The following is a 21,525-nucleotide window of genomic DNA, read 5'->3' as shown; positions in this document are numbered from 1 at the left end:
CTACATGATTCCATTATGTGTTATTTCATAGCTTTCATGTCTTCACTATTATTCTAAAATGTAGAAAATAGTACTAATGAAGAAAAATATTTGAATGAGTAGGTGTGTTGTCTGTGATCTGAATGCCTCACAGGGAAAAAATAATAATAATAAAAAGTTGGACACAAAAAAATATAAAAAATACATTTAACACTCAGTCAGTCTGTACTGCTGCTGTCAACACACAAGACAGGCAGAGAGGAGGAGGAGGAGGAGAACGAGGAGGAGAACGAGGAGGAAAGGAAGGACAGATGTTGATGGACAAGGTCAACACTTACAACAGTACTGACAACATGTGAGGATGTGAAAAGAGGAGAGAGGAGGAGGGATGGATATAGAGGGAAGGAGATAGAGGGAGGAGATAGAGGGATGGATATAGAGGGAGGATAGGGAGGGAAGGAGAGTAGCTCAATACTCAAGGTGCCCCCTAAACGGTGGGAAGGAAAAGGAGAATGAGGAAAAGAAGGAGCTGACAAACATGCTGGTCCTGGGAGGTGGTCTAGCCCTGAGAGAGAGAGACAGAGAGACAGAGAGGGGGAGTGAGAGAGAGACCTCTTAGCTTGTTGAGGTCTGTCATGTGCTTGTCAGTCTGTGTGTATGTGTCCTGTGGGATGTCTAGCCACAGTTCTCTCTCTCTCTCCATCCCCTCTATCACGCTCTCCATCTCTCTCTCCCTCTGTCTCCTTTCTGTGACCCAATTCCGATGCCCTGCTGCACACATTATTATGTGTTCCACAGAGCTCTACCTCTGACACATCGCACACACACACACCTCACGAAATGATATAATTACAATACTTAGGTGCCGATACGATATGTATTGTGATTCTCACGATTCTACATGTATTGCGATTAGAGACTGCAGTTTTATTGTGATTTGAGGTTCCAGACATATTGCTCACTATGTCTGCTGCAGAGGGACAAGAGAGAGCATCAGAAAATGAATTTTGATCAGTCATGCTGAAAACATGTTGGCTCTCTATTTAAAAAGAAAATGGAGAACAAGCGATAGGATGAAAACCTGAGTTTTGACGCTGGTACTGTCAACTAGTGCTAGATAACGCTGCCTACAGTAGCTAAAAAAATAGTTGGAGTCAAATATCGATATAATATCTTCCACCACTAATATTGCAATATGTAACTGTATCGATTTTTAGCCCCATCAATAATTCACACACACAGAAACGGACTGAAACTTGTTACTGACCAAAACCGACACCTGTTCTGGTTGACTGTAAGGCTGAGATTAGGTCCCAACACTGTGTTGCAATGTACAGATCAGTGCATGCTTTCCATAGAGGAGAGACGGAGAGATATGGTTGGGTGTGTGGACAGGACATACTGACACTAGCTGAAAGTGTTCTATGTGTGTGTATGTATGTATGTATGTGTGTGTGTGTGTGGACATACACACGCACATGTTCCTGGACAGTCAATGAACCTTAGGTTATCCTGACCAACCACCACTGTGCTCTGGGTCAACTCCTGGCAATGCAAATCTAACTGCCTAATTCTGGTATACAGCCCTCAACATTTAACCACCAAACAACCAACAATAACTATTATAACACAACCAAAATTCATACAATAACATTTTTACGATATTACGCTTGATGCTTCCTGAATGATGATAAGCAGACTAGAAACATTCTGCTGAGGACTGTAGAAAAGTTGCTTTGCATCAGTGACTTCTATGAGTCATATGACCTTGGAATAAAACGTCGCTGTCTGATCTCCAAAATATCAACTTTTCAGAAAAAAAAGAAGCTATTTTTACAATTAACAAACATGCAGTTGTGAAATGACAGAAGCTAATTGAAATAAAAATGTCACATATGTTCAGAGTACACTGAGGGGTGTTACCACTTTCAATAAAGGGCAAAACAATAACAAATCGACTAAGTTGAAGGTTTTCATCAGGCAGCGACTAAAAAGAGAATAGATGTACAACCACTGTAGAAGATTCTGTTCCACCTGATCTTGAGTCAAGGTAGAATGTCTGAAAGACATCAACTCCAATGTGGTCACTATAGCATCAGAAAGTGGCTAGTGTGGGTGAACCTATTTAAGCTTTAATCTTTTAGCCAGGTAACACTTCAATATTCTATTGCATTAATGTAGTTTAAAGTTTAAAGGTTAACCTAGCAGCTCTACAGACTTACCTCCCATCTTGACCCAAAGCTTTTCAGACTCCAACTGTACTATCCTATCACCTCTATATGTCTGTCCAGTCCTGTCTGTCTGTCTGTCTGTCTGTCTGTCTGCCTGCCTGCCTGTCTGTCTGTCTATCTGTCTTTTCTCAGTCAGTGCTCAATCTCTGAACTTTCACTAATTTCCTCCCTCTCCCCCTCCTCTCTACACCCCTCAGCGCAATCTACTGTAACCATTCACAATGTCCACTCCCTTTGACACAGAAGTTAGCCTGGATGATCATGTGATAGCCGTAGTGACTTTTTCACTATTGATCACATGGATTTGTTTTTCTTCATCCAGGGTTATGGTCAGGGTTAAGGTCAGGGTTAGGTTGGGGTTACGGTCAGGGTTAAGGTCAGGGTTAGGTTGGGGTTACGGTCAGGGTTAAGGTCGGGGTTACGGTCAGCGTTAGGGGGTTACGATGATGGTTAAGGTCAGGGTTAGGTTGGGATTACGGTCAGGGTTAAGGTCAGGGTCAGGGTTAGGGGGCTATGGTGATGGTTAAGGTTAAAGTCAGGGTTAGGTTGGAGTTACGGTCAGGGTTAGGTTGGGGTTATGGTCAGGGTTAAGGTCAGGGTCAGGGTTATATGGTGATGGTTAAGGTTAAAGTCAGGGTTAGGTTGGAATTACGGTCAGGGTTAGGTTGGGGTTACGGTCAGGGTTAAAGGTCAGGGTTAGGTTGGAGTTACGGTCAGGGTTATGGTCAGGGTTAAGGTCAGGATTAGGTTGGGGTTACGGTCAGGGTTAAATTGGAGTTACGGTCAGGGTTAAGGTCAGGGTTAGGTTGGAGTTACGGTCAGGGTTAAGGTCAGGGTTAGGTTGGAGTTACGGTCAGGGTTAGGGTCAGGGTTAAGGTCAGGGTTAGGTTGGAGTTACGGTCAGGGTTAAGGTCAGGGTTAGGATGGAGTTACGGTCAGGGTTAAGGTCAGGGTTAGGTTGGAGTTACGGTCAGGGTTAAGGTCAGGGTTAAGGTCAGGGTTAGGTTGGAGTTACGGTCAGGGTTAAGGTCAGGGTTAAGGTCAGGGTTAAAGTTGGAGTTACGGTCAGGGTTAGGTTGGAGTTACGGTCAGGGTTAAATTGGAGTTAAGGTCAGGCTTAAGGTCAGGGTTAAGGTAAGGGTTAAGGTCAGGGTTAGGTTGGAGTTACGGTCAGGGTTAAGGTCAGGGTTAGGTTGGAGTTACGGTCAGGGTTAAGGTCAGGGTTAGGTTGGAGTTACGGTCAGGGTTAGGTTGGAGTTAAGGTCAGGGTTAAGGTCAGGGTTAAGGTCAGGGTTAAGGTCAGGGTTAAATTGGAGTTACGGTCAGGGTTAAGGTCAGGGTTAAGGTCAGGGTTAGGTTGAAGTTACGGTCAGGGTTAGGGTCAGGATTAGGTTGGAGTTACGGTCAGGGTTAGGGTCAGGGTTAGGTTGGAGTTACGGTCAGGGTTAGGTTGGAGTTACGGTCAGGGTTAGGTTGGAGTTACGGTCAGGGTTAGGTTGGAGTTACGGTCAGGGTTAGGTTGGAGTTAAGGTCAGGGTTAGGTTGGAGTTACGGCCAGGGTTAGGTTGGAGTTACGGTCAGGGTTAGGTTGGAGTTAAGGTCAGGGTTAAGGTCAGGGTTAGGTTGGAGTTAAGGTCAGGGTTAGGTTGGAGTTAAGGTCAGGGTTAGGTTGGAGTTACGGTCAGGGTTAGGTCGGAGTTACGGTCAGGGTTAAGGTCAGGGTTAGGTTGGAGTTACGGTCAGGGTTAGGTTGGAGTTAAGGTCATGGTTAGGTTGGAGTTACGGTCAGGGTTAGGTTGGAGTTACGGTCAGGGTTAGGTTGGAGTTAAGGTCAGGGTTAGGTTGGAGTTAAGGTCAGGGTTAGGTTGGAGTTAAGGTCAGGGTTAAGGTCAGGGTTAGGTTGGAGTTACGGTCAGGGTTAGGTTGGAGTTAAGGTCAGGGTTAGGTTGGAGTTACGGTCAGGGTTAGGTTGGAGTTACGGTCAGGGTTAGGTTGGAGTTACGGTCAGGGTTAAGGTCAGGGTTAGGTTGGAGTTAAGGTCAGGGTTAGGTTGGAGTTAAGGTCAGGGTTAGGTTGGAGTTACGGTCAGGGTTAGGTTGGAGTTACGGTCAGGGTTAAGGTCAGGGTTAGGTTGGAGTTACAGTCAGGGTTAAGGTCAGGGTTAGGTTGGAGTTACGGTCAGGGTTAGGTTGGAGTTAAGGTCAGGGTTAGGTTGGAGTTAAGGTCAGGGTTAGGTTGGAGTTAAGGTCAGGGTTAGGTTGGAGTTAAGGTCAGGGTTAGGTTGGAGTTAAGGTCAGGGTTAGGTTGGAGTTAAGGTCAGGGTTAGGTTGGAGTTAAGGTCAGGGTTAGGTTGGAGGTACGGTCAGGGTTAGGTTGGAGTTAAGGTCAGGGTTAGGTTGGAGTTAAGGTCAGGGTTAAGGTCAGGGTTAGGTTGGAGTTACGGTCAGGGTTAGGTTGGAGTTAAGGTCAGGGTTAAGGTCAGGTTTAGGTTGGAGTTAAGGTCAGACTTAAGGTCAGGGTTAGGTTGGAGTTACGGTCAGGGTTAGGTTGGAGTTAAGGTCAGGGTTAAGGTCAGGGTTAGGTTGGAGTTAAGGTCAGGGTTAGGTTGGAGTTACGGTCAGGGTTAAGGTCAGGTTTAGGTTGGAGTTAAGGTCAGGGTTAAGGTCAGGTTTAGGTTGGAGTTAAGGTCAGGGTTAAGGTCAGGTTTAGGTTGGAGTTAAGGTCAGGGTTAAGGTCAGGGTTAGGTTGGAGTTAAGGTCAGGGTTAAGGTCAGGTTTAGGTTGGAGTTACGGTCAGGGTTAGGTTGGAGTTACGGTCAGGGTTAGGTTGGAGTTAAGGTCAGGGTTAAGGTCAGGGTTAGGTTGGAGTTACGGTCAGGGTTAAGGTCAGGGTTAGGTTGGAGTTAAGGTCAGGGTTAGGTTGGAGTTAAGGTCAGGGTTAGGTTGGAGTTACGGTCAGGGTTAGGTCGGAGTTACGGTCAGGGTTAAGGTCAGGGTTAGGTTGGAGTTACGGTCAGGGTTAGGTTGGAGTTAAGGTCATGGTTAGGTTGGAGTTACGGTCAGGGTTAGGTTGGAGTTACGGTCAGGGTTAGGTTGGAGTTAAGGTCAGGGTTAGGTTGGAGTTAAGGTCAGGGTTAGGTTGGAGTTAAGGTCAGGGTTAGGTTGGAGTTAAGGTCAGGGTTAAGGTCAGGGTTAGGTTGGAGTTACGGTCAGGGTTAGGTTGGAGTTACGGTCAGGGTTAGGTTGGAGTTACGGTCAGGGTTAGGTTGGAGTTACGGTCAGGGTTAAGGTCAGGGTTAGGTTGGAGTTAAGGTCAGGGTTAGGTTGGAGTTAAGGTCAGGGTTAGGTTGGAGTTAAGGTCAGGGTTAGGTTGGAGTTACGGTCAGGGTTAGGTTGGAGTTACGGTCAGGGTTAAGGTCAGGGTTAGGTTGGAGTTACAGTCAGGGTTAAGGTCAGGGTTAGGTTGGAGTTACGGTCAGGGTTAGGTTGGAGTTAAGGTCAGGGTTAGGTTGGAGTTAAGGTCAGGGTTAGGTTGGAGTTAAGGTCAGGGTTAGGTTGGAGTTAAGGTCAGGGTTAGGTTGGAGTTAAGGTCAGGGTTAGGTTGGAGTTAAGGTCAGGGTTAGGTTGGAGTTAAGGTCAGGGTTAGGTTGGAGTTAAGGTCAGGGTTAGGTTGGAGTTAAGGTCAGGGTTAGGTTGGAGGTACGGTCAGGGTTAGGTTGGAGTTAAGGTCAGGGTTAGGTTGGAGTTAAGGTCAGGGTTAAGGTCAGGTTTAGGTTGGAGTTAAGGTCAGGGTTAAGGTCAGGGTTAGGTTGGAGTTACGGTCAGGGTTAGGTTGGAGTTAAGGTCAGGGTTAAGGTCAGGTTTAGGTTGGAGTTAAGGTCAGACTTAAGGTCAGGGTTAGGTTGGAGTTACGGTCAGGGTTAGGTTGGAGTTAAGGTCAGGGTTAAGGTCAGGGTTAGGTTGGAGTTAAGGTCAGGGTTAGGTTGGAGTTACGGTCAGGGTTAAGGTCAGGTTTAGGTTGGAGTTAAGGTCAGGGTTAAGGTCAGGTTTAGGTTGGAGTTAAGGTCAGGGTTAAGGTCAGGGTTAGGTTGGAGTTAAGGTCAGGGTTAAGGTCAGGTTTAGGTTGGAGTTACGGTCAGGGTTAGGTTGGAGTTACGGTCAGGGTTAGGTTGGAGTTAAGGTCAGGGTTAAGGTCAGGGTTAGGTTGGAGTTACGGTCAGGTTGGAGTTAAGGTCAGGGTTAGGTTGGAGTTAAGGTCAGGGTTAGGTTGGAGTTACGGTCAGGGTTAGGTTGGAGTTAAGGTCAGGGTTAAGGTCAGGGTTAGGTTGGAGTTACGGTCAGGGTTAGGTTGGAGTTACGGTCAGGGTTAGGTTGGAGTTACGGTCAGGGTTAAGGTCAGGGTTAGGTTGGAGTTAAGGTCAGGGTTAGGTTGGAGGTACGGTCAGGGTTAGGTTGGAGTTAAGGTCAGGGTTAGGTTGGAGTTAAGGTCAGGGTTAAGGTCAGGTTTAGGTTGGAGTTAAGGTCAGGGTTAAGGTCAGGGTTAGGTTGGAGTTACGGTCAGGGTTAGGTTGGAGTTAAGGTCAGGGTTAAGGTCAGGTTTAGGTTGGAGTTAAGGTCAGACTTAAGGTCAGGGTTAGGTTGGAGTTACGGTCAGGGTTAGGTTGGAGTTAAGGTCAGGGTTAAGGTCAGGGTTAGGTTGGAGTTAAGGTCAGGGTTAGGTTGGAGTTACGGTCAGGGTTAGGTTGGAGTTAAGGTCAGGGTTAAGGTCAGGTTTGAGTTAAGGTCAGGGTTAAGGTCAGGGTTAGGTTGGAGTTAAGGTCAGGGTTAAGGTCAGGTTTAGGTTGGAGTTAAGGTCAGGGTTAGGTTGGAGTTAAGGTCAGGGTTAAGGTCAGGTTTAGGTTGGAGTTACGGTCAGGGTTAGGTTGGAGTTACGGTCAGGGTTAGGTTGGAGTTAAGGTCAGGGTTAAGGTCAGGGTTAGGTTGGAGTTACGGTCAGGTTGGAGTTAAGGTCAGGGTTAGGTTGGAGTTAAGGTCAGGGTTAGGTTGGAGTTACGGTCAGGGTTAAGGTCAGGGTTAGGTTGGAGTTAAGGTCAGGGTTAGGTTGGAGTTAAGGTCAGGGTTAGGTTGGAGTTACGGTCAGGGTTAGGTTGGAGTTACGGTCAGGGTTAAGGTCAGGGTTAGGTTGGAGTTACGGTCAGGGTTAAGGTCAGGGTTAGGTTGGAGTTACGGTCAGGGTTAGGTTGGAGTTAAGGTCAGGGTTAGGTTGGAGTTACGGTCAGGGTTAGGTTGGAGTTACGGTCAGGGTTAGGTTGGAGTTACGGTCAGGGTTAGGTTGGAGTTACGGTCAGGGTTAGGTTGGAGTTACGGTCAGGGTTAAGGTCAGGGTTAGGTTGGAGTTAAGGTCAGGGTTAGGTTGGAGTTAAGGTCAGGGTTAGGTTGGAGTTACGGTCAGGGTTAGGTTGGAGTTACGGTCAGGGTTAAGGTCAGGGTTAGGTTGGAGTTACGGTCAGGGTTAAGGTCAGGGTTAGGTTGGAGTTACGGTCAGGGTTAGGTTGGAGTTACGGTCAGGGTTAGGTTGGAGTTAAGGTCAGGGTTAGGTTGGAGTTACGGTCAGGTTGGATTTAAGGTCAGGGTTAGGTTGGAGTTACGGTCTGGGTTAGGTTGGAGTTAAGGTCAGGATTAAGGTCAGGTTTAGGTTGGAGTTAAGGTCAGGGTTAGGTTGGAGTTAAGGTCAGGGTTAGGTTGGAGTTAAGGTCATGGTTAGGTTGGAGTTACGGTCAGGGTTAGGTTGGAGTTACGGTCAGGTTGGATTTAAGGTCAGGGTTAGGTTGGAGTTACGGTCTGGGTTAGGTTGGAGTTAAGGTCAGGATTAAGGTCAGGTTTAGGTTGGAGTTAAGGTCAGGGTTAGGTTGGAGTTAAGGTCAGGGTTAGGTTGGAGTTACGGTCAGGTTGGATTTAAGGTCAGGGTTAGGTTGGAGTTATGGTCAGGGTTAAGGTCAGGGTTAGGTTGGAGTTACGGTCAGGGTTAGGTTGGAGTTAAGGTCAGGGTTAGGTTGGAGTTAAGGTCAGGGTTAGGTTGGAGTTAAGGTCAGGGTTAGGTTGGAGTTAAGGTCAGGGTTAGGTTGGAGTTAAGGTCAGGGTTAGGTTGGAGTTAAGGTCAGGGTTAGGTTGGAGTTAAGGTCAGGGTTAGGTTGGAGTTAAGGTCAGGGTTAGGTTGGAGTTAAGGTCAGGGTTAGGTTGGAGGTACGGTCAGGGTTAGGTTGGAGTTAAGGTCAGGGTTAGGTTGGAGTTAAGGTCAGGGTTAAGGTCAGGTTTAGGTTGGAGTTAAGGTCAGGGTTAAGGTCAGGGTTAGGTTGGAGTTACGGTCAGGGTTAGGTTGGAGTTAAGGTCAGGGTTAAGGTCAGGGTTAGGTTGGAGTTAAGGTCAGGGTTAAGGTCAGGTTTAGGTTGGAGTTAAGGTCAGGGTTAAGGTCAGGTTTAGGTTGGAGTTAAGGTCAGGGTTAAGGTCAGGGTTAGGTTGGAGTTACGGTCAGGGTTAGGTTGGAGTTACGGTCAGGGTTAGGTTGGAGTTAAGGTCAGGGTTAAGGTCAGGGTTAGGTTGGAGTTACGGTCAGGTTGGAGTTAAGGTCAGGGTTAGGTTGGAGTTAAGGTCAGGGTTAGGTTGGAGTTAAGGTCAGGGTTAGGTTGGAGTTAAGGTCAGGGTTAGGTTGGAGTTAAGGTCAGGGTTAGGTTGGAGTTACGGTCAGGTTGGATTTAAGGTCAGGGTTAGGTTGGAGTTATGGTCAGGGTTAAGGTCAGGGTTAGGTTGGAGTTACGGTCAGGGTTAGGTTGGAGTTAAGGTCAGGGTTAGGTTGGAGTTAAGGTCAGGGTTAGGTTGGAGTTAAGGTCAGGGTTAGGTTGGAGTTAAGGTCAGGGTTAGGTTGGAGTTAAGGTCAGGGTTAGGTTGGAGTTAAGGTCAGGGTTAGGTTGGAGTTAAGGTCAGGGTTAGGTTGGAGGTACGGTCAGGGTTAGGTTGGAGTTAAGGTCAGGGTTAGGTTGGAGTTAAGGTCAGGGTTAAGGTCAGGTTTAGGTTGGAGTTAAGGTCAGGGTTAAGGTCAGGGTTAGGTTGGAGTTACGGTCAGGGTTAGGTTGGAGTTAAGGTCAGGGTTAAGGTCAGGGTTAGGTTGGAGTTAAGGTCAGGGTTAGGTTGGAGTTACGGTCAGGGTTAAGGTCAGGTTTAGGTTGGAGTTAAGGTCAGGGTTAAGGTCAGGTTTAGGTTGGAGTTAAGGTCAGGGTTAAGGTCAGGGTTAGGTTGGAGTTAAGGTCAGGGTTAAGGTCAGGTTTAGGTTGGAGTTACGGTCAGGGTTAGGTTGGAGTTACGGTCAGGGTTAGGTTGGAGTTAAGGTCAGGGTTAAGGTCAGGGTTAGGTTGGAGTTACGGTCAGGTTGGAGTTAAGGTCAGGGTTAGGTTGGAGTTAAGGTCAGGGTTAGGTTGGAGTTACGGTCAGGGTTAGGTTGGAGTTACGGTCAGGGTTAAGGTCAGGGTTAGGTTGGAGTTACGGTCAGGGTTAGGTTGGAGTTACGGTCAGGGTTAGGTTGGAGTTACGGTCAGGGTTAGGTTGGAGTTAAGGTCAGGGTTAAGGTCAGGTTTAGGTTGGAGTTAAGGTCAGACTTAAGGTCAGGGTTAGGTTGGAGTTACGGTCAGGGTTAGGTTGGAGTTAAGGTCAGGGTTAAGGTCAGGGTTAGGTTGGAGTTAAGGTCAGGGTTAGGTTGGAGTTAAGGTCAGGGTTAAGGTCAGGTTTGAGTTAAGGTCAGGGTTAAGGTCAGGGTTAGGTTGGAGTTAAGGTCAGGGTTAAGGTCAGGTTTAGGTTGGAGTTAAGGTCAGGGTTAGGTTGGAGTTAAGGTCAGGGTTAAGGTCAGGTTTAGGTTGGAGTTACGGTCAGGGTTAGGTTGGAGTTACGGTCAGGGTTAGGTTGGAGTTAAGGTCAGGGTTAAGGTCAGGGTTAGGTTGGAGTTACGGTCAGGTTGGAGTTAAGGTCAGGGTTAGGTTGGAGTTAAGGTCAGGGTTAGGTTGGAGTTACGGTCAGGGTTAGGTTGGAGTTAAGGTCAGGGTTAAGGTCAGGGTTAGGTTGGAGTTACGGTCAGGGTTAAGGTCAGGGTTAGGTTGGAGTTACGGTCAGGTTGGAGTTAAGGTCAGGGTTAGGTTGGAGTTACGGTCAGGGTTAGGTTGGAGTTAAGGTCAGGGTTAAGGTCAGGGTTAGGTTGGAGTTACGGTCAGGGTTAAGGTCAGGGTTAGGTTGGAGTTACGGTCAGGGTTAAGATCAGGGTTAGGTTGGAGTTACGGTCAGGGTTAGGTTGGAGTTACGGTCAGGGTTAGGTTGGAGTTACGGTCGGGGTTAGGTTGGAGTTACGGTCAGGGTTAGGTTGGAGTTAAGGTCAGGGTTAGGTTGGAGTTACGGTCAGGGTTAGGTTGGAGTTACGGTCAGGGTTAGGTTGGAGTTACGGTCAAGGTTAGGTTGGAGTTACGGTCAGGGTTAGGTTGGAGTTAAGGTCAGGGTTAGGTTGGAGTTAAGGTCAGGGTTAGGTTGGAGTTAAGGTCAGGGTTAGGTTGGAGGGTTGGAGTTAAGGTCAGGGTTAGGTTGGAGTTAAGGTCAGGGTTAAGGTCAGGGTTAGGTTGGAGTTAAGGTCAGGGTTAGGTTGGAGTTAAGGTCAGGGTTAGGTTTGAGTTAAGGTCAGGTTTGAGTTAAGGTCAGGTTTGAGTTAAGGTCAGGGTTAGGTTTGAGTTAAGGTCAGGGTTAGGTTGGAGTTAAGGTCAGGGTTAGGTTTGAGTTAAGGTCAGGGTTAGGTTGACTGGTTGGTGCAACACTTCTTTTTCTGTCATCTCTATGTCATCTCTCGTCAACTCTCGTCATCTCGTCTCAACTTCTGAATGTCAGTGGTGATATCATGAGAGTCTTGTAATACAGTTCTGCCAATGTGTTCCTCCCAGCTCTCTAGGTGCCAAGACAACTAGATAATGACTGTGTCACTGACATTATGCATCTCTGGCCCATTCCCAGATCCCGGTGACTGTGATTGAACCCGGTAAGTTCATCATTGTTGACTTGCAGCCCTGCAACTTGACCTTCACAGATGCTGTATGTACAGGTATGTGTGATTGTGAATGTGTTTTGCCGAACTACACTTATCTGAGAAGTGAAGAAGGATAATGTGATCTTCAGTCTGATACAAGGTAGTTGAAGGATTATAAACACAGTAGATAGGCTGGGTCAATAGAGATACCTGTTCACAGACATTATACTGTACTGTGTCTTTATACCTGTACAGCTCATTGTAAACCAACATGGGTAACCAGGAAGAAACATCTGGACTTGGATCAAGTCACACACACTAATTAACACACACAGTCTTGTTTAACTAACTTTGTGGGGACACAAGTGCTGAGCAAATAGTGCTTTTTGAGTTCAGTTTGGTTTCGGTTCCTTATTTTTTCTAAATATCATGGTTTTTGGTTTCGATTTAAAAGAATGGACATTAAATGCACTATGCATTATGTGGGTTGAATTGTGTAACAACACAGAATGAAACAATACAAGTCCCATGATGATAGTGACTGTCCCTTACTGCTTATCACTTATTAACGCTCATTCATTCACAATACTTTACTTTAGCAAAATATTTGTTTATTTTATGACTTTATTATTTAATTCCATGCCACCATCTCATATCTATGGAGCTGCTACCTAAGTTGTGTGACAAAAATCACTATATTAGTAGATCTTCAAAGTAAATAAGGCATCATTTTATGACTGCTGAATACCAACTATCAATCACTTAGGTCATGCATTTTCAGGTAGAGAAACCTCTCGAAGCAACTGCTTTCTATCCCTCTCGCACGTTCTCTCTTCTCTCTGTCTCTGTCAAGGAGGTCTCCATGTCTGCTCCACACAGACTGAGACCAGACAAGTAGGAGGTCTCCATGTCTGCTCCACACAGACTGAGACCAGACAAGTAGGAGGTCTCCATGTCTGCTCCACACAGACTGAGACCAGACAAGTAGGAGGTCTCCATGTCTGCTCCACACAGACTGAGACCAGAAAAGTAGGAGGTCTCCATGTCTGCTCCACACAGACTGAGACCAGACAAGTAGTAGGTCTCCATGTCTGCACCACACAGACTGAGACCAGACAAGTAGGAGGTCTCCATGTCTGCTCCACACAGACTGAGACCGGACAAGTAGGAGGTCTCCATGTCTGCTCCACACAGACTGAGACCGGACAAGTAGGAGGTCTCCATGTCTGCTCCACACAGACTGAGACCAGACAAGTAGGAGGTCTCCATGTCTGCTCCACACAGACTGAGACCGGACAAGTAGGAGAGCTCCATGTCTGCTCCACACAGACTGAGACCAGACAGGTAGGAGGTCTCCATGTGTGCTCCACACAGACTGAGACCAGACAAGTAGGAGGTCTCCATGTCTGCTCCACACAGACTGAGACCGGACAAGTAGGAGGTCTCCATGTCTGCTCCACACAGACTGAGACCGGACAAGTAGGAGGTCTCCATGTCTGCTCCACACAGACTGAGACCGGACAAGTAGGAGGTCTCCATGTCTGCTCCACACAGACTGAGACCGGACAAGTAGGAGGTCTCCATGTCTGCTCCACACAGACTGAGACCAGACAAGTAGGAGGTCTCCATGTCTGCTCCACACAGACTGAGACCGGACAAGTAGGAGGTCTCCATGTCTGCTCCACACAGACTGAGACCAGACAAGTAGGAGGTCTCCATGTCTGCTCCACACAGACTGAGACCGGACAAGTAAGTGGGTTCGCAATGGATTACGTCATTGTAGGTGATTACCACACCGGTGCCCCTGCACTCTGTACCGGTGCCCCCGCACTCTGTACCGGTGCCCCCCGCACATTGACACATTAACTATGTACCGGTACCCCCTGTATATCGCCCCGCTATTGTTATTTACTGCTGCTCTTTAATGATTTGTTATTCTTATCTCTTACGTTTTTTTGTGTATTTTCTTAAAACGGCATCGTTGGTTAAGGGCTTGTAAGTAACCATTTCACTGTTGGTTAAGGGCTTGTAAGTAACCATTTCACTGTTGGTTAAGGGCTTGTAAGTAACCATTTCACTGTTGGTTAAGGGCTTGTAAGTAACCATTTCACTGTTGGTTCAGGGCTTGTAAGTAACCATTTCACTGTTGGTTAAGGGCTTGTAAGTAACCATTTCACTGTTGGTTAAGGGCTTGTAAGTAACCATTTCACTGTTGGTTCAGGGCTTGTAAGTAACCATTTCACTGTTGGTTAAGGGCTTGTAAGTAACCATTTCACTGTTGGTTCAGGGCTTGTAAGTAACCATTTCACTGTTGGTTCAGGGCTTGTAAGTAACCATTTCACTGTTGGTTCAGGGCTTGTAAGTAACCATTTCACTGTTGGTTAAGGGCTTGTAAGTAACCATTTCACTGTTGGTTAAGGGCTTGTAAGTAACCATTTCACTGTTGGTTAAGGGCTTGTAAGTAACCATTTCACTGTTGGTTAAGGGCTTGTAAGTAACCATTTCACTGTTGGTTAAGGGCTTGTAAGTAACCATTTCACTGTTGGTTAAGGGCTTGTAAGTAACCATTTCACTGTTGGTTCAGGGCTTGTAAGTAACCATTTCACTGTTGGTTAAGGGCTTGTAAGTAACCATTTCACTGTTGGTTAAGGGCTTGTAAGTAACCATTTCACTGTTGGTTCAGGGCTTGTTAAGTAACCATTTCACTGTTGGTTAAGGGCTTGTAAGTAACCATTTCACTGTTGGTTCAGGGCTTGTAAGTAACCATTTCACTGTTGGTTCAGGGCTTGTAAGTAACCATTTCACTGTTGGTTCAGGGCTTGTAAGTAACCATTTCACTGTTGGTTAAGGGCTTGTAAGTAACCATTTCACTGTTGGTTAAGGGCTTGTAAGTAACCATTTCACTGTTGGTTAAGGGCTTGTAAGTAACCATTTCACTGTTGGTTAAGGGCTTGTAAGTAACCATTTCACTGTTGGTTCAGGGCTTGTAAGTAACCATTTCACTGTTGGTTAAGGGCTTGTAAGTAACCATTTCACTGTTGGTTAAGGGCTTGTAAGTAACCATTTCACTGTTGGTTAAGGGCTTGTAAGTAACCATTTCACTGTTGGTTCAGGGCTTGTAAGTAACCATTTCACTGTTGGTTAAGGGCTTGTAAGTAACCATTTCACTGTTGGTTCAGGGCTTGTAAGTAACCATTTCACTGTTGGTTAAGGGCTTGTAAGTAACCATTTCACTGTTGGTTCAGGGCTTGTAAGTAACCATTTCACTGTTGGTTAAGGGCTTGTAAGTAACCATTTCACTGTTGGTTCAGGGCTTGTAAGTAACCATTTCACTGTTGGTTAAGGGCTTGTAAGTAACCATTTCACTGTTGGTTCAGGGCTTGTAAGTAACCATTTCACTGTTGGTTAAGGGCTTGTAAGTAACCATTTCACTGTTGGTTCAGGGCTTGTAAGTAACCATTTCACTGTTGGTTCAGGGCTTGTAAGTAACCATTTCACTGTTGGTTCAGGGCTTGTAAGTAACCATTTCACTGTTGGTTAAGGGCTTGTAAGTAACCATTTCACTGTTGGTTAAGGGCTTGTAAGTAACCATTTCACTGTTGGTTAAGGGCTTGTAAGTAACCATTTCACTGTTGGTTAAGGGCTTGTAAGTAACCATTTCACTGTTGGTTCAGGGCTTGTAAGTAACCATTTCACTGTTGGTTAAGGGCTTGTAAGTAACCATTTCACTGTTGGTTAAGGGCTTGTAAGTAACCATTTCACTGTTGGTTCAGGGCTTGTAAGTAACCATTTCACTGTTGGTTCAGGGCTTGTAAGTAACCATTTCACTGTTGGTTCAGGGCTTGTAAGTAACCATTTCACTGTTGGTTAAGGGCTTGTAAGTAACCATTTCACTGTTGGTTCAGGGCTTGTAAGTAACCATTTCACTGTTGGTTCAGGGCTTGTAAGTAACCATTTCACTGTTGGTTCAGGGCTTGTAAGTAACCATTTCACTGTTGGTTCAGGGCTTGTAAGTAACCATTTCACTGTTGGTTAAGGGCTTGTAAGTAACCATTTCACTGTTGGTTCAGGGCTTGTAAGTAACCATTTCACTGTTGGTTAAGGGCTTGTAAGTAACCATTTCACTGTTGGTTAAGGGCTTGTAAGTAACCATTTCACTGTTGGTTCAGGGCTTGTAAGTAACCATTTCACTGTTGGTTCAGGGCTTGTAAGTAACCATTTCACTGTTGGTTAAGGGCTTGTAAGTAACCATTTCACTGTTGGTTAAGGGCTTGTAAGTAACCATTTCACTGTTGGTTCAGGGCTTGTAAGTAACCATTTCACTGTTGGTTAAGGGCTTGTAAGTAACCATTTCACTGTTGGTTAAGGGCTTGTAAGTAACCATTTCACTGTTGGTTCAGGGCTTGTAAGTAACCATTTCACTGTTGGTTCAGGGCTTGTAAGTAACCATTTCACTGTTGGTTAAGGGCTTGTAAGTAACCATTTCACTGTTGGTTCAGGGCTTGTAAGTAACCATTTCACTGTTGGTTCAGGGCTTGTAAGTAACCATTTCACTGTTGGTTAAGGGCTTGTAAGTAACCATTTCACTGTTGGTTCAGGGCTTGTAAGTAACCATTTCACTGTTGGTTAAGGGCTTGTAAGTAACCATTTCACTGTTGGTTAAGGGCTTGTAAGTAACCATTTCACTGTTGGTTAAGGGCTTGTAAGTAACCATTTCACTGTTGGTTCAGGGCTTGTAAGTAACCATTTCACTGTTGGTTCAGGGCTTGTAAGTAACCATTTCACTGTTGGTTAAGGGCTTGTAAGTAACCATTTCACTGTTGGTTAAGGGCTTGTAAGTAACCATTTCACTGTTGGTTAAGGGGGTAAGTAACCATTTCACTGTTGGTTAAGGGCTTGTAAGTAACCATTTCACTGTTGGTTCAGGGCTTGTAAGTAACCATTTCACTGTTGGTTAAGGGCTTGTAAGTAACCATTTCACTGTTGGTTCAGGGCTTGTAACCATTTCACTGTTGGTTCAGGGCTTGTAAGTAACCATTTCACTGTTGGTTAAGGGCTTGTAAGTAACCATTTCACTGTTGGTTCAGGGCTTGTAAGTAACCATTTCACTGTTGGTTCAGGGCTTGTAAGTAACCATTTCACTGTTGGTTAAGGGCTTGTAAGTAACCATTTCACTGTTGGTTAAGGGCTTGTAAGTAACCATTTCACTGTTGGTTCAGGGCTTGTAAGTAACCATTTCACTGTTGGTTAAGGGCTTGTAAGTAACCATTTCACTGTTGGTTAAGGGCTTGTAAGTAACCATTTCACTGTTGGTTCAGGGCTTGTAAGTAACCATTTCACTGTTGGTTAAGGGCTTGTAAGTAACCATTTCACTGTTGGTTAAGGGCTTGTAAGTAACCATTTCACTGTTGGTTAAGGGCTTGTAAGTAACCATTTCACTGTTGGTTCAGGGCTTGTAAGTAACCATTTCACTGTTGGTTCAGGGCTTGTAAGTAACCATTTCACTGTTGGTTCAGGGCTTGTAAGTAACCATTTCACTGTTGGTTCAGGGCTTGTAAGTAACCATTTCACTGTTGGTTAAGGGCTTGTAAGTAACCATTTCACTGTTGGTTAAGGGCTTGTAAGTAACCATTTCACTGTTGGTTAAGGGTAACCATTTCACTGTTGGTTAAGTAACCATTTCACTGTTGGTTCAGGGCTTGTAAGTAACCATTTCACTGTTGGTTCAGGGCTTGTAAGTAACCATTTCACTGTTGGTTCAGGGCTTGGTAACCATTTCACTGTTGGTTCAGGGCTTGTAAGTAACCATTTCACTGTTGGTTAAGGGCTTGTAAGTAACCATTTCACTGTTGGTTAAGGGCTTGTAAGTAACCATTTCACTGTTGGTTAAGGGCTTGTAAGGGTAACCATTTCACTGTTGGTTAAGGGCTTGTAAGTAACCATTTCACTGTTGGTTAAGGGCTTGTAAGTAACCATTTCACTGTTGGTTAAGGGCTTGTAAGTAACCATTTCACTGTTGGTTCAGGGCTTGTAAGTAACCATTTCACTGTTGGTTCAGGGCTTGTAAGTAACCATTTCACTGTTGGTTAAGGGCTTGTAAGTAACCATTTCACTGTTGGTTCAGGGCTTGTAAGTAACCATTTCACTGTTGGTTAAGGGCTTGTAAGTAACCATTTCACTGTTGGTTAAGGGCTTGTAAGTAACCATTTCACTGTTGGTTCAGGGCTTGTAAGTAACCATTTCACTGTTGGTTGTTGGTTAAGGGCTTGTAAGTAACCATTTCACTGTTGGTTCAGGGCTTGTAAGTAACCATTTCACTGTTGGTTAAGGGCTTGTAAGTAACCATTTCACTGTTGGTTCAGGGCTTGTAAGTAACCATTTCACTGTTGGTTCAGGGCTTGTAAGTAACCATTTCACTGTTGGTTAAGGGCTTGTAAGTAACCATTTCACTGTTGGTTAAGGGCTTGTAAGTAACCATTTCACTGTTGGTTCAGGGCTGTTGGTTAAGGGCTTGTAACCATTTCACTGTTGGTTCAGGGGTTGTAAGTAACCATTTCACTGTTGGTTCAGGGCTTGTAAGTAACCATTTCACTGTTGGTTCAGGGCTTGTAAGTAACCATTTCACTGTTGGTTCAGGGCTTGTAAGTAACCATTTCACTGTTGGTTAAGGGCTTGTAAGTAACCATTTCACTGTTGGTTCAGGGCTTGTAAGTAACCATTTCACTGTTGGTTCAGGGCTTGTAAGTAACCATTTCACTGTTGGTTAAGGGCTTGTAAGTAACCATTTCACTGTTGGTTTGGGCTTGTAACCATTTCACTGTTGGTTCAGGGCTTAACCATTTCACTGTTGGTTAAGGGCTTGTAAGTAACCATTTCACTGTTGGTTCAGGGCTTGTAAGTAACCATTTCACTGTTGGTTCAGGGCTTGTAAGTAACCATTTCACTGTTGGTTAAGGGCTTGTAAGTAACCATTTCACTGTTGGTTAAGGGCTTGTAAGTAACCATTTCACTGTTGGTTCAGGGCTTGTTAAGTAACCATTTCACTGTTGGTTCAGGGCTTGTAAGTAACCATTTCACTGTTGGTTAAGGGCTTGTAAGTAACCATTTCACTGTTGGTTAAGGGCTTGTAAGTAACCATTTCACTGTTGGTTCAGGGCTTGTAAGTAACCATTTCACTGTTGGTTAAGGGCTTGTAAGTAACCATTTCACTGTTGGTTCAGGGCTTGTAAGTAACCATTTCACTGTTGGTTAAGGGCTTGTAAGTAACCATTTCACTGTTGGTTAAGGGCTTGTAAGTAACCATTTCACTGTTGGTTAAGGGCTTGTAAGTAACCATTTCACTGTTGGTTAAGGGCTTGTAAGTAACCATTTCACTGTTGGTTAAGGGCTTGTAAGTAACCATTTCACTGTTGGTTAAGGGCTTGTAAGTAACCATTTCACTGTTGGTTCAGGGCTTGTAAGTAACCATTTCACTGTTGGTTCAGGGCTTGTAAGTAACCATTTCACTGTAAGGTCTACACCTGTTGTATTCAGTGCATGTGACTAATGAAATGTGATGTGATTGATGTATTGTTTAGTGATGCTGGGTCATGGCTTTGCATCTAAAACAAATTGGGGAGTTTCACCACCAAGATTTACATGTTAAAATCACCACTGCATTTGTCTTAGTTCGCTTACTATTCTTGTGGGAACTTCTGATCCCCACAAGTATAGTTAAGCACGGACGCGCACGCACGCGCACGCACACGCACACACACACACACGCACGCACACGCACGCACACACGCACACACGCACACACACACACACACACACACGCTCGCTCGCCCGCACACACACACACACGCTCGCTCGCCCGCACACACACGCTCACACACGCACTTGTGTAGCTACCCTGAAAAGCCAACAGACAGAGGGTGTAAATCAGTAGCCAGAACACAAACAGACCTTTGTGCTGGAGTTGACTAGAGAGAATGTACACTGTGAAGCCACTCCCCTGGACTCCAGAACACAGCTAGATACATACAGCACACATTATGTGACAGAACACCCTGTCAAAATACATTTACATTTACATTTAAGTCATTTAGCAGACGCTCTTATCCAGAGCGACTTACAAATTGGTGCTTTCACCTTATGACATCCAGTGGAACAGTACATGACATAGGGCACATTTAGATGCAACACAGACTTTGGCATCAAGTCCTAATATATTAGCCATCATTTCAGTCCTGACTTCATTCTTCAAGTGGCCTAAACTAGTATTTTACAGGATGGCCTGTAATTAAAGGGTTACCATTATTACTGAGGTTTCAGTTTCAGCCCATATCATCACATTCAATAGATTTAATGCAACAGAAACGGACTATTATGACATTTTCATCCAGTGACTTTGCAAAGGGATTGAGATGAACAGAATGTTTTAGAACCAATCACTAACTAAAACTGACCAAAACGTTCCCTTGAGAAGTATGTCAACAATGTGTCACCATGGCCTTTGAAGAAGAAAGAATTGGCGCAGGGTTGAGTTTAGCAGCCTAAACTTGGCAGAGCTCTGACAGAGTATATATTTTTTTTTAACTTGAAATGGTTGCAGGGATTGTGCGATTCAGGAAATGATTGTAACAGCATGCTTTCACAACGAATGACATAGATATTCCAGAATTCTAACTGTTGTAAACAAATATATATGTATAATAATGAAGAGAGAGAGACTGAATAGCTCAAATTAAAAGATATATCTAGAGGAAGAAGAACACCAACCTGTGAGTTTCAGGCAGCAGCAACGAAGACAACTTTGCGGATGTGGAGACGCGCATAGCACCAGGTTCACAAAATAATAATTTCAATCATTTGTTTATGTAGTTTTGCTGTGCGTTTTACCGCCATCTTGTGGACACCATTGATTATCTCTGATAATCGTTTGCGGCTTTTGATGGGAGAAATCCATTTGGATTCGGGATAGTGAAATTAGTTCATCTTCTTCATGTCTAAGTATATCTATCCCGCTGTAACAAACCTTAATCAACATCTGAAAAAGAAATGAACAAGAAAACACTGGCCTTTTCATTGACAAAAAATAGGACTTTATTATTATTTGATGTTTTCACGTGGACTATATGGTAAGGCTGTTGGTGAGTTCATTGAGATTACCTGGTATAATGGATTGATAAAATGATTGATTTGTTTGGTTGGTTAAACGATTGGTGTATGTGTGTATGTGTGTGTGTGTTGGGGAGGGGGGGTGCTGAGTGTGGGTGGGTGGGTGGGTGGGTGTGTGTCAGAGTGTGCTGAAGGTGATGCATGGTGGGGTTTCAGGCTGCAGGATTAGGGTGTATTTGGTGCTGAGCTCCTCTGAAGACGACACACTGAGACGGAAACTCAACAGGATCTACAGAGAGGGAGAGAGAGGGAGAGAGAGAGAGAGAGAGGGAGGGAGAGAGAGGGAGAGAGAGGGAGAGAGGGAGAGAGAGAGAGAGAGAGGGAGGGAGAGAGAGGGAGAGAGAGGGAGAGAGCGAGAGGGAGAGAGAGGGAGAGAGAGGGAGAGAAAATGAGGGGTAGGAAGGGGGAGGAGAAGAAGAAAGGGGGACTCATTAGCATAGATACAACTAATCTTCTCCAGACTTCACTTCTTCACTCTCATCATGTCTTTCCTTCTCTCTTCACATCCCTCTCCTCCTTTTCCCTTTGCTTTCCCATCTCCCTCTCTGTCAAACCTCCATCCCTCCTTCACTCACGTGCATCAGTAGCAGCTGCATTTCGTTCTCAGCGATCCTCCTGCCAACACACTGCCTGGCCCCGAATCCAAACGCCAGGGAGCGGAACCCTCCACCCCCCTCTCCAGACTCCTGAGTCCCCCAGCGACCAGGGTCAAAACGCTCTGGATCCTGAAACACATCTCGACTTCTCCCCAGAGGATACAGACACGCCTGGACACATGTCTGAGAGAGCGAGGGGGAGGGAAAGAGAGAGAGATGGAGGAGAAATGAGAGAGGATTAATTTCACTGATATATGCATCATGTTCAAGTAAGGATTAGTGAGTGCATGTGCGTGTGCGTGTGTGTTTGTGTGTCAGAGACTGATCTCACCCCAGCAGGTATGTGGTAGTTCTGGATGATGATGTCTCTGACTGGATATCTCTGGACAGTAATTCCCACTGGATATAACCTTTACCACACAGCACACACAGACATGTACAGATTACAAATAACTATCAAACTGAAAGATATTGATCTCTAAAATGAATGCAGACATTCTCTGTACCTG

At 45.3% G+C, this 21,525-nt stretch overlaps 2 protein-coding genes across 5 annotated transcripts in view; both read right to left on the bottom strand.

Annotated features, from left to right (window-relative positions):
* Window positions 1-20,094, bottom strand: part of LOC115122986 (pyruvate kinase PKM-like) — a 46,718-nt gene extending 26,624 nt beyond the window's left edge. Inside the window, exon 1 of one of the 3 annotated variants that reach the window (XM_065007138.1) lies at window positions 20,022-20,094. In XM_065007138.1, the coding sequence (XP_064863210.1) occupies window positions 20,022-20,077 (56 nt within the window). In that variant the 5' untranslated portion in view covers window positions 20,078-20,094. Of the gene's footprint in view, window positions 1-2,201; window positions 2,226-20,021 lie in introns of those variants that run through there. The other 2 variants (XM_065007141.1, XM_065007139.1) reach the window with 2 other exon arrangements.
* Window positions 20,095-20,504: 410 nt separating this feature from the next.
* The window catches only part of LOC115122985 (cytochrome P450 11B, mitochondrial-like), an 18,910-nt gene continuing 17,889 nt past the window's right edge, over window positions 20,505-21,525 (bottom strand). Inside the window, exons 6-9 of one of the 2 annotated variants that reach the window (XM_065007120.1) lie at window positions 21,523-21,525; window positions 21,348-21,426; window positions 20,996-21,199; window positions 20,505-20,649 (exon numbers count right to left, since the gene is read on the bottom strand). The exon at window positions 21,523-21,525 is cut by the window's right edge and continues 164 nt beyond it. In XM_065007120.1, the coding sequence (XP_064863192.1) occupies window positions 20,539-20,649; window positions 20,996-21,199; window positions 21,348-21,426; window positions 21,523-21,525 (397 nt within the window). In that variant the 3' untranslated portion in view covers window positions 20,505-20,538. The remainder of the gene's footprint in view (window positions 20,650-20,995; window positions 21,200-21,347; window positions 21,427-21,522) is intronic. The other variant, XM_065007125.1, reaches the window with a different exon arrangement.

The sequence above is a fragment of the Oncorhynchus nerka genome, linkage group LG3 (assembly GCF_034236695.1).
Source record: "Oncorhynchus nerka isolate Pitt River linkage group LG3, Oner_Uvic_2.0, whole genome shotgun sequence".
NCBI lineage: Eukaryota > Metazoa > Chordata > Actinopteri > Salmoniformes > Salmonidae > Oncorhynchus > Oncorhynchus nerka.
Note: the sequence above shows the minus strand (reverse complement) of the source record. Positions and strands in the feature narration are given on the sequence as shown.